This window comes from Atta colombica, unplaced genomic scaffold (genome assembly GCF_001594045.1).
Source record: "Atta colombica isolate Treedump-2 unplaced genomic scaffold, Acol1.0 scaffold41, whole genome shotgun sequence".
In the NCBI taxonomy this organism is placed as follows: domain Eukaryota; kingdom Metazoa; phylum Arthropoda; class Insecta; order Hymenoptera; family Formicidae; genus Atta; species Atta colombica.
In genome coordinates, this window is record NW_017259520.1 from 60,992 (window position 1) to 78,940 (window position 17,949).

The 17,949-nt window shown below is 33.5% G+C and overlaps 1 protein-coding gene across 1 annotated transcript in view; it reads right to left on the minus strand.

The window, feature by feature from the left end:
- Positions 1-5,750, minus strand: part of LOC108691186 (tubulin beta-1 chain) — a 10,863-nt gene extending 5,113 nt beyond the window's left edge. Inside the window, exon 1 of the mRNA XM_018198847.1 lies at positions 5,276-5,750. Coding sequence (XP_018054336.1) covers positions 5,276-5,332 — 57 coding nt within the window. The 5' untranslated portion in view covers positions 5,333-5,750. The remainder of the gene's footprint in view (positions 1-5,275) is intronic.
- Positions 5,751-17,949: the final 12,199 nt, after the last annotated feature.

Sequence of the window (17,949 nt, forward strand, 5' to 3'; positions counted from 1 at the left end):
TACATATTTTAAAGCAATATTAAACATTTTACATTCCATCTTACAGAATACTATACTGATAGATTGATTGTCTTTCATAGAAGATATCAATTGGCGATTGGAGATATTATTAACGACTTCAATTATATTTATTTCACCATAAAATTTATTTCAATACTCTAAAATGTGAAAAAATTGAATCATAAAATAGTAATCATCATTGAGTCGCGACAGTAGACAAAATCCAGCCTTGCGACCCGACACGATCGATACACCTGGCTATATCCAGAGAGAGAGAGAGAGAGAGAGAGAGAGAGAGAGAGAGAGATAGAAAGAGAGAGAGAGAGAGAGAGGGAGCCGGTTGTGTCGGCAATGAGCGAAACGGTTCGAAACGGGCCGAAGTGATGCGAAGGAAAATGGCGAGAGGATATCGCTGGTTTCCTTTATTTGGGAGCGCGTTGCTGTGCTACGCGAGACTCGGTGTCCTTGGACTCGAAGGCGTTGTTGAATGAGCAGCATTCGTATAATGGATTATACAACAAGCTCGCGTAGTAGAAAGTAGCTCCTGCGTTATCATTTTCACAGTAATTTTGCCTTAATTTTTTTAAATATTTTTCGGGGAGTACAAGCTTCTTTTCAAAGCATCTTATTTCAATAAACATCATTCTATTTTCTTCTGGCATATTTCACAGAAAATTTATAATATTTTCCAAATTGAAAACTTGGAGTAATAAAATGTTTAATATTTCATCAGTACGTAATATTTGATAGGTTTTACTTTTATTTTCTACAAAAATTTCTGAAATTAAAAGATACATCTTGTTTTGGAAAAGACTTTTAAAATTTATTTATTTTTTCTATCGCTTTACATACTTACGCTTTACACCCTTAGCAATAATTCGCTTATCAAATAAACTTTATCTCGAGTTCTGATAAGTTGAAAATTAAAAAAGTGCAGAGTTAATCACGATAATAGTTACTCAAGAAAACATTTTCCGTTCAATCGATACGTTCTCATTATTAGGAGTCTGTTATAAAAAAAGAGGATAAAAAATAGCCTTTGATGTTACGCTACCATGACGTCGGATCGATTGAGATAGACAGCTCGAGAAACGGACATTGACTTGGTGCAGCAGCCTTAAAAATTACGGAAGCATGACGACATTGATTAGCTTCTCTTCGATCTTTACCTACTCTCGTGCAGTTTTTATCGTCGATTATTCTGATAAGATGATAACTTAACATTAGTATTAAAGATCGATCTACATTATAAATATTTGTGTCTTCTTACATAATCTTTACGTCAAAAATTTATATATAAAAATTTGAATATTATTTTTCTAATTTCCATTCGTAGCAACATATTAAATATTTATCGTTTTAATTTTCAAGTAAAAAGAAAAAAAATCATGCTAAACTAGTAATCAGAAAAAATGAAACTTCAGAAATTCAAACAAATCAAATTAAAATGGGGTTGTACACGGAAAGAATGATTTTGTTGAAGTATGAATTTAGCTAGATATGGATTTGAAAATAATTTTGTTGGAACATCAAAATATAATATAAGACGCTCAAATTGTGTGATTGCTAGAATATCGTTTTTGCAATATTGTCTAGTATGTTTGAAGTTATTACACACACAAAAAAATCATTCTATGGATTACTCAATTTACTTTGTTCCTTTTAAGTGACGATTATCTTTATAATAAATAGTTTCTTGAAAATCTCAAGATATATTTGTCATAAATTTTAGAAAAATTCATTATGTACTTAGACAAGAATTTTCTTTATTATAGAATATTATAAAATTAATCGAAAAAGCGACTCTAGCAATATAAGCGAATTTATTTTAATTTAATATAATCTTGATTAAAGTATTAAACTTACTAGAATAAGAATATATTTTGAATGAATTTGATTAAGTTATGTGATAAATTTGCGAATATATTTCGAAACATTTGAAACAAGTAATTATTACTTGTGTACGGTATATTTATTATATGTATTATTGTGTACATAATTATTTTAATAGTATAACAAAGTTATTTTCAGATTTGTATTTAGCCAAACTTTTAAATAGGTTCAGTAAAATTGTTCTTTTCATGTAGAAGTTAGCGCATCAAATTAGTAATCAGAATCTTGAGTTTCTATCAACGCGATATTTTTCAAAGTTTAAAAAAAAAAGAAAAAAATAATACCGGAGAGAGATCGATAAGTCAGCAAGAGAAATGAGACAACAAAAAGAGAATAAAGGCGCGTGCACATAGAACAAACGGAGACACCGATTCGCACGATTAACAAATGTTAATCCGAGCGTGTCGATAACGCAGTGCCACGCGCTCGTCGGCTGTCCGTTAACGGCGCGTCGTATAAAAATTTTAAAATACACCCGCCATGCAACCGACGCTGGCGTGGCCGTTAAACGCGATCGTGACGCTGTGCGGCCAACGGACGCGGCGCAGGAATTTCATCTGCTTGAAGGAGCGTGCACACCGGAGCGCAATGTACAATTCTCACAAATCCCGGTGCCACTAGATGGAAAACCTGAAAGCTGAAGGCTTCGTAAAGATCGAATGCAATAACATTTTCTACAATCATGTGAAGTGAAGATTAGCTACGATCTTTCCCTTTTTTTAGCACTTTTAGAAAATAACCGACACAAATATCGTTTTATCCTTCTTGATATTCAATGAATAGCAAAGATAAAATATTTGCGTTGACTATGTCTCCTAGGGTGTATTTAGATTTTCCACCTGAATGTTCAATATTATGTCAATTTCTAATTTTCAATGTCGATTAATTTTAATCTCGGAATAATTGGTTATCTTTTTCTAATTCTTAGAACTATATCCGTTTCTATCAATGCAGTTTAACTTTAATCTCGGTTCAACTAACTCTTTAATCTTTTTCTTGTTTTAAGAATAAGAAAAAGAGGTAAATTGAACCGAGATTAAAATTAATCTACAGACTTGATAGAAATGAACATTATATTCGATTTTTCATTATCTAGTTAATTTATAATTTAGATTTAACCTCACTTAATAATAATAGTATTTTTCCAATTACGATCAACCATTAAACTAATAGTTTTGTAGTAACTTCAAAAATTATTCGTAGCAAAACCAGTTATTATAGTTATTATTATTATTAGTTATTATTATTAAATAATGTGTAAACATGTATAGAAAAATACAAATTTTATATTATTATCGGGTTAAATCTAACCACAAGTTAATCAGTAAATGAAAAACCAGACTTTAATGACAGTGTCGATATCGTTACATGAATATAAAAAGTGCATAATATAAGTGCGATAATATAATGATAACAAAGAGTTACAGATTAGACACACACATTTAATCCTTGTCAATATTAAACATTGATAAAATATTTGTGTGGTAGGAATCTGAATACAATTCTTCTTCAATTTCTTTTTTAAAAAAAGCAGCCTATGATTTTTCAACGAAAATTCTGAATCAGTATACATTAATGCAATAAGGATTGAAATAGAATAAATAAATTTATTTCATTCCTTATACGCACAAGTAGACACAAAAGGAACACTTATTTATCTTGAAACGAGGTGAAAATTATAAAAGCAAGCGAATTTACTAGAATATTTATAATTCCATTCATTGATCAACATCTGACATTGCTGACTTTTGCAATTCTCGCATTTTAAGATACACAATCCATCTTCAATTCAATCCTTTCTTCGAAAAAGAATAGAGTACATATTATGGAATTATTCGAAACGAATTCCGATCAGAATTTCATTTTTCCTAAACAAAAAAAAAACAACAGAAATGTAAGATATAATGGAATAATTTTGAATTAATTCGGAATAATTCTACATATACATATTCAGAAGGTCGCTTGGATATTTCTAAAACGAGAAAATTACAAAAGTGAATAAATTTACTTTGTTGACTAATAAATTTATAAATATTCTAATAAATTTCGCTCACTTTTGTAATTTTCATCTCATTTCAAGATGCATAATCAACTCCCTGCTAATCAACTCACATATCTCATCACGATCAGTATTCATAAATTCGGTGTGAGTTCAACCTTTAGCATACGCCAGACTGAACGAGATGAAGAGAGGGGGAAGAGGAAAGATGGACGTACAAGAATGAAAGCTACGACACCGATTTTATTCACGATATAAAATCGAAGCTGCATCGAGAGAGAGAAAGAGAAAGAGAACATCCAGAACACGATTCATTTCTTATCACAAAAACCAAATGTCTCGCATATTTTTCACGTACATAGAGAGCAGCATTTGTAGACCGACAAAGTACTTATTATTACAAGACAGAAAAGCGGAGAATGTCAGGCGGAATGAAAAGCGAGGAGAGATGCGCGCGCAACCGGTCGATGCGGTGTTGGCCGTCACGAACGGCGATCTCTCTCTCTCATCACCGGGAAGAGAATAGAGATTCGCCACACCCAGTTTCGGGATCCGTCGGTCCTAGCCGAGTGGCAGATAAATTCGGCGACGGTCACCGACGACCAACTCCATTTATCCGTGAATTCTCTGCCTTCGTCGCGACGTACATGGAATATTTATCCACGGGGAGACAAACGGCCGAGAGAAGATGGCCGACGAGACGCGTTCGCACAGGAACGCGGTTGTACAAACTTGAAGAGAGAAAAAGATCGGAGGGGAAGGGAGGAGAAAAAACCGTTAGGCTCGCCGGCCGGCCGGCGAGCTCCTGTCGCCATGACAGGTCTTCGACCGCCGCGCGGGCGAGGCTGCCTCGTTTCCTCGTCGTATCAGCGTGTCGCCCAGCTAGCAACGGGGAAAATAAGCGCCGAGGCGCGTCCTCGTTTCCGCCGACGGTTGCTCTCCTCGGCCGCGATATCGAGCGGTGAGAAAAATGGCGCGGCTACAGCGACCGCTGATCCCGATCGAGAACGCCCTTGTTTCTTACGTATACGTATATCGCGTGATTCGTCGCTTTTTCATTAATAATGGGTCTCGCAAAATTCCAGCGGAGTACCGTAAAGAACGATGAAACGTCGACTGTCTGGTGGTAGATACTTCGTGTCTATTTCTATCAATTTAGATTAGCTCTAATATCTCCGTTTAACTCTCACTTTGTACCTTTTCCAGTTCTAAGAATTGGAAAGAGATAAAGAGTGAACCGGAGATTAATCGAGACTGATGGAAGGGGTATTAGAAGACTCTAGAAAGACATTAGAAGGCTAGAAATTCGCGAACAAAGAACAAACGACGGTTCTCATTCGAGAGAAGTGATCGATTTTTAGTCGGATTCTCAAAGTAGCCTACCTTTGCTCCAATTTGGTTACCGCACTGGCCGGCCTGGATGTGGACGATTTCCCTCATGTTGCTCTTGGAATTCGCCGACTTGTGATCTCTCGAGAAAGCGAGCCTTGAGTACCTTAATGCGGCGACTGACGGCGACTTATTTTTTTTTTTCTTTTACTATCGAACTGACTCAAGTACAGAGACCAACGCGTTGCGTGAGCCCGAAGACGAGTATGCGACGGTTGCGGTGTCCGTTACAGATTTTCAAGCTTCTACGGGGGCAGAGCGGAAGAAGAGTGGAGGGGGAGGAAACGAGAGCGCAGCGGCGCGCTGATTGGCGGAGCCGCCACTGCCTCGCAGTTGCGATGCGCGGACAGCGACGCATAGTGACGCGACGCAGCGTTGCCAACTGTACGCCGTTCACCGCTGCCGCATCTACTTCGTCAACTTCATGATCTGCGCACCACCACACACCGACGTTCACCGACAGACTGACACATCATTGAGGAACATGTAGCTTCGATTCCCCGCATTTTAAGAGGAACCATTGTTTGTATAATTTACACTTTTGCGTAATCTAAACGATTATTTCATTCCATTAGTTATGCGTAAATGAAAATGCTCTGAGTAAATTATAGGTTAGAAATCGATTTCGATATAAGGAAAGGTATGAGGAGTATTTAATGTATAATAAATGACACGAATATAGATATATTGTTGCTCTGCTAAGCTTAGATCTCACAGCATCCAGAATATCAAGGATCTTAAAGCCTATGTTACGTATTGAAAGTTTTGATACGGCATCTAAATGATTATTTTATTGTATTAGTTGCGTGTATATGGAAAAGCTCTGAGTAAATCATAGATTAGAAATCGATTTTGATGAAAGAAAACCAATGGAATGGTGTGAGGATTAATGTAATAGATTATACGAATATTATTGCTTTGCTATGCTTAGTTAGATATAACAGCATTCGGAATATCAAGAATTCTAAAGCTCGTATATTTGAAGATTGAATTGAAAATTAAAATTCAGCTAATTAGAATGAAATGAATTAAAATTATCTGATAAATCAAATTCTAATCTCTAATTCGCAATCCTTATTCTCTAAGATGTGTGACACGAGTTTAACCCAATCTCTCAATCGACGAGATGCATTTTATTGCGATTTCAATGTTAATTTAGTTTATTGATAAATTTATATACTTCCTTCGGAACAATTAAACGTAATAATACTTGAGATCCACTTCTATTTTTTTTTCTTATTGTTCGATAATAGACGTTTGCAATTTATTGAAACTGAAATTAAAATCGTAAAATACACACAAAATATTAGACATCAAAACCTCTTTTGATCGAACATAGTCTTATTTTATTTGTGTAGAAAATTTTCTAATTTATTCTAAAGAAAATTTCTTGAAAATAGAATAATGAATAGTCGATCGGAATTCTTTGCGATTATACACAATAGCCTTTATTCGTTATGTGTATTCTCTTTTTTAATTCACATACTTCAGCGAATTTTTAATTTTTAATCAGTTTGCAAAATCTTAAATTATGTATATATATTTCCACAATGATACAAATTGATTTACATAATCCGGATTATTGTTTTATTCTATTGCGTGTAAATGAGAAAAATTTGGATAAATCATAAATTAGAAATTGATTTTAATAGAAAAAAGTTATTTAATGTGCTAAAAAGATACGAGGATTAATAATAATTTACTACGAAATCAGTATAATACATTCCTAATTCCAAAAATGTATAGATCAAAATTTATATTATACATATAAGATAAAAAATACTTATATAAAATCTGCAATAATTCAAAGTATTTTCAAATATCAAATGTGAATATGTAATCTACAATAATTCCGACTTACAAAATTTTGAAAATTACGACGGCGTGATTTGTCGACAGCTCTGGGTTAACGCTAACTTAATTTAATAATCCGTCTCGACCGTTAATTTCAAATCTGCTTAATCGCTTGAGATGCCCCGAAAGGGCACCGGTCCTGAATATAGGAAAAACTAGGTCTATCGTGCAACGGAAAGGCCTTTCAATAAAAGACGTTAATTGTGTTGACGCTAGCATCGATAATGTGGAACATATTATACGAGATGCGAGAACTATCGCCTCCCAATTCTATTTGTATTGTGTTCAAAAAAATCAGAAAAATTTTTATTAAAACAAAAGAATTTTTAAAAGGAAAAAAATATGTATAGAACATGAAATAATCCTATCTTCGTATTCATATTCTTATTTTAAGAGTCTTAAGTAATGGCTGCGTTCAGCAGAACAAAGCAGCTTTGCAACTGTTGTAAAATTCTTTAATATAATTCGTCTTGCCCTTAATTGATCTAAATGTATAAAATGAATTATATTCAAAAACTTTAACTGAACGCCGCCAATGTCTTAAGATACTAATACAACTCTGATTGGCTTATGACATCAGACTGTACTTAAGAAAAAATTTTATAATTTTTTTGTGTTAAATATAGGTATTTAATAAAATGAAATTAAGTATAAACAATAAGAATCTTTATTATCTTTAGGACGTACATGTGAAATACAAATATTAGGTGTAGTAAAAAGAAATCCATTAGTTTTCCATTCAATTTCAAGCAAAAATAATGGATTTTTTTTACTACACCTAATATTTAATAAAAAATGAAATAGAATTTCATTAGTAATTCTTATTAATTATACAATTTTATAATATAAAATTTTAATTAACAAAAGTTTTATAATTTCAGAAAAGCACGGCTGATAACTTTAATTATATTATCGACACTCGCATCAATTTAACTGATCTCGATCTTTAAATGCCTTCCTTATGATATGGATGGAAAATTTGTCAATGGCTGCGTTCAGCAGAAAAAGCAGTTTTGTATAAATTAATCTAAATATATAAACTAATTATATTAGAGAATCGTATAATAACTGTTATTGTACAACATAAATGTATACATTTATGTTATTAATTGATCAATATATTGTTTATTTAGTTTATTGTTTTTTTAATACAATTTGATATTAATTTGATATTTGAATATATTTTACAAAGTAATATACAGAATTTATAATTAATCAAACATATTATAATTTTGATATTAAAAGGTAATATATAAATTATCTTATAAAAGATAATTTTCGCATTTGGCCAAAAGATGTGTAAGACATACAAAAACATGTGTGAGATCATCGACCAAGAATTTCGAAGTTACCTAATAGGTTTTTATTTTAATCTATGATTAAAAAATATTTAACATAAAAAACTTGATATTTTTAAATGACAACTAGTCATCATAATGACATTCTTCTAATATCATCTGATTCTGTGTTCTACCCAGATACCATATCTCTGAATATTCTATTTTCTTTTTTTGCCGTACAAGAAGTTTACAGTTAAAAGCGTTTCTCCAAGAGTCTTTACGAGATGTGGGTTCTTTGGCTCAAAGCAGTACCGTATTCGTCTATGGTTACATGTTCGTGTGACATTACATTGCCTTAACGGCGGCCTTCCGTCTCGCTTCTACGTAAGATGCGTTGGCGCGTCATATATAACGCCTCCTCAAAAACACGTTAAATCCGGATCCTGCTAAGAAATTTTACATGAGACGAATATTTATATCCGTATGCGCCTTAAATAGCGCGAGTATCCGTTTGCGAGTAGTAGTAGAAAAGAAGTCTATAGTGTTCATGAACAGTTCTGATCTTTGTGACCCATATTACTCGATAAATACAAAAATGGAAGTAAGCTATAAAGACAAAATATATCAAATTGAAATTCGTGAAGTTTTTCAACGTTATTTTGCTTTGTTCTATCACACATTTAAGCTATTTTTAACTTTCTTTTATTATATCAGCTTTTTCATTTTATTTTATTATATTTTACATGTGTCTATAATATTTTATGTTTATATAAATTTGCATAACAATCTTGGCATAAAAGATTTCGTAAAAGATTTTGGTGTGCTGTTTAACTCTTGCACATATAAGGTTTACGTGCATTTAGATGGACAGTAATAATTCATTCATTAAAAACGATGAGTCAACCGTATACATGATTCTAATTATCCTGTTAGAACATGCACGTTACGAATAAAACATAGTTGTATGCATTAGTGTACAGTATAAACAATGCGCAGAAGTAAAATAAAAGTATGCAAATTAAAATGCAATAAAAATTTCGAATTTTTTAACTGTTAAATTTTTTTCTTTTTAAAAATTATTTTTCTTATATACATAATGAAATTTTATCGAGCAAAAATAAATCTAAGTCTATCTAAAAATAGAACGTTATAAGTTTGCGAATCATCGCGTGCTTTTAATGCAGATAGAAACAAGCCATTTGGGAAATAAGATCGAAAATAAACCTTCAGCTCTCAGCATAGATAGAACACGTATAAAGTAGCACGATGTAGTGGTTAATTTCAGTAGGAGTGACCCACTCCACCCTTATCCAGTAGACGCCTTAGACTCACTCCGATTATCCTCCCTTGTCGTAGAAGAAAGTCGATAAGTGACTCACGGATACACGCCCGCGGCAACCTGGCGGATTTAATTAATGAACAAGCAAAGTATTCTATGTGTATAACCATTACTGTCTCAAGCTTCCGTAATGTAATTAATCTTTTCACCATTCTGCTTGTACAATAATCTCTTGTACATAAACCGACTTTGCAAAACATTATACATTCCACGATATTTATAAATATATATTTGTATGCATTATACATGTAATACATCATTAGATGTATAATTATAACACTTCCACGTATCACACTTGATGTGAGAGACATCCTGAGAATGTCTTTATATAAGACGTTCTTTGGACATCTTTAAAACATTTTATAGTGTTTAACATGTTAAACTCACATCGATATTTTTTAGAGTGAATAAATATGATGATCTATCTCTTTTATAAATGATAATCTATACATAATAAATTATATTTTATCGTTACATATTTATAGACTTTGTAAGTGTAACTATAAAATATAACTTCAGCAGAAAAGAACGTCAATGCTATTTTAATTATCTCGTGGACAGTATTCAGTTTAAAAACGACGTCACAGAAATCTGTAGTATCCATCGCGAAACATCAAATTATGTATGAACTCTGCACAGGCAAAATTAAATGTCTCGTACATTTCACAACGTCAAGTGTTATTGCAACGATAACGCGACAATGTCGTGTAAAAGCATCGAGTTCCTTCGAGTGATGCCAATCTATTACAGCGAGGAACAGGAGTTATCATGGCTGAGTCAAACGTCCTTATATCCAACGTGTGACATCGACGTTTTATGTTGTCCTCGCGATCGAGAGCAAGCGAGAAGTGATTGGCGACGGCGACGGCGATGGCGGCGATGATGACGACGGGGTGTAGCCGGTCCTGCCTTACTCGTTACCTTGTATGGATCAACCTCGCGCATTATCGTCGTCTCGGAGAGGAAAGAATAAAAAAAATAAAAGGTCGCATACACGCACGATCGCGCGCTCGGCTCGCACACACTTATGGCCTATGGTGGTTTCGCATAATAACGCAATTTCGCAGGCATCGATCGCTTATCTGATATTTTTTAAAATTATTATAATTAACTTTAAAATGTCGATATCGATTTAACACTCCAGTTATGAGATACGTTGTATCGACAATTAGATATTATTATTGTTAATTAGTCAGAGAGATAGTCAGAGAGAAGAGAACCGCGCTTTTTTCCAGAATTGTCCCATTGGTTGTCGCTGGTTAACAAGAGCGAAATCGATAAGACGTTTAGAGAATCCTGCTACTGGTGTAGATTTAATACCCATGCGATGTCTATATAAATGCGATAAATGTGATGTCTCGCCATGTTGGTATTAAACATCAACATGATGTGAATTTAAGACTTCTGGTATTTATATCAACATCATCATAATATGGATTTAACATCATGAATGTGTAGATTTAAAATCCATGTGTTAAATCCACACTATGTTATATTAATTTAACATCAACACAGTAAGAATTATATTGAAAAATAGCGGTGTGAATTCAACACCGCCATTTTTTTACAGTGTATTTATATACATGTGACACTATTATTGTACATCAAGTCTGCGATTCTACAATATTAAAAAATATGACTTGTATAAATACGCTGTAAAAAATAAAATGTTAATTTTAAGACATTTAGTAGATTTTCTGAGTATACAAAAATGTTGTAAAATTAACACAATAAAATGTTAATTTTAACATTTTTCCATGTTTCAGAAAATCCATTAAACATCTTTAAGTTAAAATTAACATTTTGTTTTTACAGTGTATATAACTTATCCACTATTAAATAATGCTAAATTATAAATGCCAATTTAAGTTATTTTTAATTGTTTCTATAGATCTCTATCGCTCTTGTAATAGAAATCTGTAGTGCTCGTTCGCGCGAAACGTCAAATTACATTGCATGATTCCTAACCGAAATGCCACCATGTATCTATCTTCTTCCCGCATAATACGGCCGCATCCGACATGCACGTGCGTCGATCATTCACGATGCTTCCGCGGAAATGTTTCCCGCAAGTTGCGATGCCCTTGATCGTTGATTAACGGTTTTAGAGAACGCGGAGGATGTGGAAACACATACATGTGACGAGCAATAACTGGGAAATAGCTAAAAAGTATTCAAGAAACACGCCAAGTCAAGAGAAAGTTAAATTGACATTTTTCGACGTCATGAAAAAAGTCAAAATAATGATTTTTTTATTACAAAATTTGATTGTTTATTGACGTTAAGAATCAAAATAAAATTATTTTGACTTTTTTGTTAACTTTTGTGTATTCCTAGCTATGTGCATCTTTAAGGACTGCATACTGCAAATCATAGGACGATTAAGTTGTTAATTTAAATTATTTCGAAAAAATCTATCATTTGCAACTTTGTATCGTTTAGGCGATGCGAAAAGATTTTGATTGCGATGCATCAGAGGCTTGACGTAAGTCGAAAAGCCTTTCGTCAATCTTACTATGAGAGATTGCATAATATCCGACTGAAGAACAATCCATGTGGATATACGCTCGGCTTAATACCCCCATGTCTATTGTCCTTCGTTGGCTTTGCTATTAAACAGCGGGTTCGCGAGCGTAAACGCCGGGTGACATCATGTTCACTTTAAAACCAGATTCGATCATGTTCTCGCGCGTTCAGAGGAAAAAGTAATGCTGGCGTCATTACATGGTTGCGATAATTAGCGATCAATTTGTATCAAGTGAATATTTAATGTTGCTTCAGTCGCTTTAAATGCGCTGGAAATAACTCTCTCGATGCTTCAATGAAGAGCATCATTATATATGTTATGGAAAATATATGACATCATTGCGTGTTTAACGCTAAGCTTTGATATTCTTTAATCGAAATTAAAGAAATCATTCTCAAGTTGAAATAAATATAATTGAGTTTTATTTAATAAAAATATTTAGTTACCAATAACAACGACATTTTTTAATGTCGTTATTCTTTTTTTTACGATAAATTAACTGATAAAGTCTATGAAACTAAAGAAAAAAAGTATAAAAAAGATAATAATTATGTAGATAATAAAAGATAATAATGTGGAACATAGAATTTTCATTCAATTTAATCTAGATTTACTGAAGATAATGATTACATAAAGTATTGTTTTATCTCGTGCAAAATAGTAATTTGAAATACAGGATGACGGTTATTTGCATAAATATACCTTATAATGTCTCTTTTATGTCAATTGCGACATCTAGTTTTTCTCACGCGTGTAGACAAGACGTTTAATTTATTTTTATTGTTATACTGCATTTATTACAAAGTTAAGCCTATTCTACAATAACCGTAGACATTGTAAGTAGTTGTAAGAATTGATCAGTCAAGTGCGGAATATGAGGAAAATATTCAATTATGATTGGTCGATTTTTACAACTACAACTATTCACAACTATGCTTACGGCTGTTATGGAATAGGTATTAAATGCAATGAATAATCTGATATGAAATAACGTCACTCTAAGTTTTTAAGGCGAATACAATTAATGCCAGTTTCTATCAATATAGAGTAACTTTAATCTCAGTTCAATTTACTTTTCATCTTTTTTTAAATCTTTAGAATTGTAAAAAGATGAAGAGTTAGTTTTAAATCGGGAATTCGGAATTAAAACTAATCTACATTGATAGAAACGGATATAAGTCCATTGATCTCCCTTAGAATCATGTTCAGGTAGGCATTGTTAAATATGTTATGAAAGACAAACTCTTAAATTTTAATTAAACTCCTAATTTTAATTAAATTTTAATTTAACTAAACCGATCCAATCACGATTATGTGGATTTAAGTATCCAAGATCCAAGTTATTAACTGCCAAACTCAGTAGATGCTACGGCTGACCTTCAGTCTCTAATGTCAGACTTACAATTAGTCGATCGCGTGTTGGTTATATTCGCATATGCCGAATTCGCACCTGGTAATAGACGAATCCGTACGCATGTCACAGCTCGTGGGGTGAACATGAATCACGATTATCGACCTTAATGAGTAGTAGATGCATACGACATGATACGACTCTGCAGAATTTCCGTGAGCAAGGAATCGTGCGCGAAGCGCACCTCACGATGATGCAATTGCGACAAGGGGGTTGTTGCACGAAGCTACCCCCTGAGTCAGAAGCGGCGACCGTTGAGTCATCGTCAGAACGATCGATATCGTCTATATATATGAATACGCGCCAGGGCGTCGCATGCGGTTTCCATTTCTGCGGACGATATTGAAGCAGATATAAGTCAGTTTGTGACGATTATTTCTAGAACGATGGTTTTGTGGAATTTTCTTAATTATATACATCAAGAATAATATCGAGATAAGAATAAATTGTAGGGAAATGGCAAGGATATTTTTTAGAAATTTCTATAATTACGATAATTAAAGAGTTTAAGATATCAATTAAATTGTGAAAATTATAGATATGAAATTGACGTTTGGGAAAAATTATAAAATGAACGTGTTTATGAGTCTCTTTGATGGATTGTTTTAATAGAACTCTATATATATAAATAAAATTATTGACGATATATGGTACGATTGAGAGAAGCCCAAACTTGAACAGGCCATGCCTTGCCCCGCCTGGTATTTTATTGATCCTAAGAAGGTGAACGACAACCGATACGCCTAAATGCTTCCGTAAGCGTATATCCCTGTCCACTCGTTTCGTTACTGACGTAATCAAACAGTCGAGAATTAAATTAGGAGATACGTTACTATATGCCAAATATTAAGTTTCCAAAAGTTCTTGGATAATATTAAATGAATGCATATTCGCGATATCATAAAGTTAATCATTATAAATAATAATTAGTAATTTTATCACAATAATTTAATTATAAGCAATGTATTACTCTAATTAATATAAAATGTATAGTAGGATATATAATTATTCCGTATTATAATTTTGGATGTCATTCATACATGGAAAGAAAGATTTTACTGCAATGTCTAAAAATTTTACTATAAATACAGATTTGAAAATAATTTTATTGGATTATCAAAATAATTATTAGGTGTACAACTTTGCTTCCGCCGTTTTCCTATAGATTGCTTTAACGGTAAGTGGTCGAAATAAATAGATCATAGACGTCATACAAACTTGGGCATCTGTCAACATAATCCCATAGAAACATTAATCGATTTGTGTCTGCATCATAAAGTTATTCTCGATTGAAAATGTCAGTTTACGAGCCAAATTCTCGTCATTTGCGGGAGGTTTTAATTTTTTGCTTCAATATGAAGAAATCTGCGGCTGAGGCTCATCGAATGCTCTCAAATACTTATGGTGAGGCCGCTATTAGTGAAAGAACGTGTCGTGAGTGGTTTCAACGCTTCAAGAACGGTGATTTTGACGTCCAAGATCATGCTCTGTATTTGGTGGGACCAGCTCGGCGTAGTGTATTATGAACTGTTAAAACCGACTGAAACAATCACAGGCGATCGGTATCGAACGCAATTGATGCGTTTGAGCCGAGCATTGAAAGACAAACGACCGCAATACAACGAGAGACATGATAAAGTGATTTTGCAGCATGACAATGCTCGACCCCATGTTGCGAAAGTAGTCAAGACATACTTGGAAACGTTGGAATGGGAAGTCCTACCCCACCCGTCGTATTCTCCAGACGTTGCTCCCTCTGACTATCACTTGTTTCGATCAATGGCACACGGCCTGGCTGACCAGCACTTCCGGTCTTATGAAGAAATAAAAAATTGGGTCGATTCGTGGATAGCCTCAAAAGATGACCAGTTTTTTCGGGATTCGTACGCTATCCGAAAGATGGGAGAAAGTAGTGGCCAGCGATGGATAATACTTTGAATCATAAATGTATAACCAATTTTTTACAATAAAGCTTCGAATTTCGGAAAAAAACGGCGGAAGCAAAGTTGTACACCTAATACATACGACACTCAAATATGATGAGCAATGCAAAAGTTTTTATACATCTGGCCCTAAATATTTTAGCCATCAGCTCGATGGTCCAAAAAAATTATTTTCAGACCTGTATCTAGTTAAATTTTCAAATATTTTAATAAAACGTTCTCTTGTATATAAATTCATACACTACTAAAAGACACTTTCTTCTTCTTCTTCTTTTTCACCCTTAAATGAATATTTGAGTTTAAGAATCATAATAACCTGCCGTTTGTTGGACGTCAAAATTTAGACACTAGTAGAAGATAAGATCCTTTTTGGAGATAAGAAGAAGATATTTTTTCAAAACTGATACATGAATGGGCGTTGACCAAACTTTGTACAGTTCAGGGATGGCAGTAAAAGTCGTTTGTATCAGTCAGCTCTTTTTGTATATACAATAGGAAGAATCAAGTATAACGGAATGTTTTTGTGTCACTTGTTACAGTCCACGGCGAAATCGCGCGACTCGCCGCTGCTGCATTTCTGGAAACTTCATCTCGTTTATATTCAGACCAAGATTGACATACAGCTACTTTCTCGTGAGAAAAAAACGATACTCGGGTTCGAAAACGAACAGCAACATCCACATGGTCGCCGTAAATGGTTTCGTTTTCCATTACATCGATCGCCTTAAGACAAAAGGTAGTGGATTTTTGTTGATCTGGATATTTATTAAAAGAGAAATAGCAAGACGTCACATTTAGGAACTTATCTACAATTAAAGTATAAATTAATCGTATTTTATACAGTAAATTGAATTATGTGTGATTAACACAAATAAGTGACATTATAAATGTCTCCAACTTATAACAAAGTCCATTATTTTGTTATACATACATATAATTATAGGAGTTAAAATTAGATTCTCAATTATTTCTCGCTTATTTTATTTCTCATTACAATTTATCTCTTGGATTTAATGTCGCAGTAATTATGTATTACGATCGTTATTCGATCGCTATTACATAATGCCTCGCGTCAGTACCATTTTGATGCCATTTAAAGTCAATAAAGGTACCCCACTTAATAAAGAAAGGATCGAGAGCCAGGAGTTGCGCTGAGAATATTCGCTTAAAACGAGATGTGTGGGCCGTACAAGGAGATCTCGTTAGTCACTTTTGTACACTGCCACGTTGGTAGAATGCATCATGGGACAATCCAAATTCAGAATTATAGGAGGCTCGTAATTTGTTCTCGAAACCTTTAATATTGTCGAGAATCCTAATTGTAAGCTAAGAATTAACTTACAATTAGAAGTTAAATTTATAAATTAATTCTAAGCAGACTTGTAAGGTTCGTGTTTTCTTGTCTTACGAAAACTTGTTTTCGTAAAACTTGTAAGAAATAATGACAGTTATGTCTGGAATGCTTTATAACTTTGCAATATATAAACTTATGCAACATACAACTTTGCAATATCTTTACAGTTTTTTGCTAGTTTTTGCTAGTCGTTAAGATTACGAGAAATCGTATTGATATATTTATAAATGATCGTACGTCTTATGGTACTCATAAAATTGCAACTTCATTGCAATCATAAATTCTTACAAATCTTACGAGAACAAATTACGAGCCTTACGATTCTACTTAGAATTAATCCACAAGTCAAAAATATAAATACAAATCAATATACGCACTCCGAAAGTATTTATGATTGTAAATTCCAAAATTATTTTATTATTTATTATTATTGAAATTATTGAATCATTATTGCAACGATTTGAATTATTATTGCAAAATATATTAGTTTACTGATATAAATTATTGGACATTAAAAGATACATTAAAATTGATATTTGTGACTCAATTGCTTCGCCCACGTGCGAGAGTATCACAAGATAACCCGAAATCCGAGCGATTAATTTATCGTGTATGTCTGAAGCTTAACAACTTTCATACGGTACTTACGGGAAACGAGACGGGGCTCAGTTTGTTTTATCGTTATGGTTCTTGAGATTAAAGACTGTGCATAAGGTTTTCATAAGGCGTGGATCCCGATGCTCTTTTCCTCTTCCATTTTACGAAAGAGGCAGGGAGGAAGAAGCGAGGGAATTTGCGAAAGACAAAAAAAAAGGACAGTGGTTTACTTGATCGAAGAGCGAGAAACCACTTGCCCATATTTGGCTACACCCGCATGCAGTTTATATTCCGCGTCTTTTTATTGCTTTCCTTCGATCGCCCGCACCTATATTGCGTCGGCGAGCCTGTCTGCGATTTATA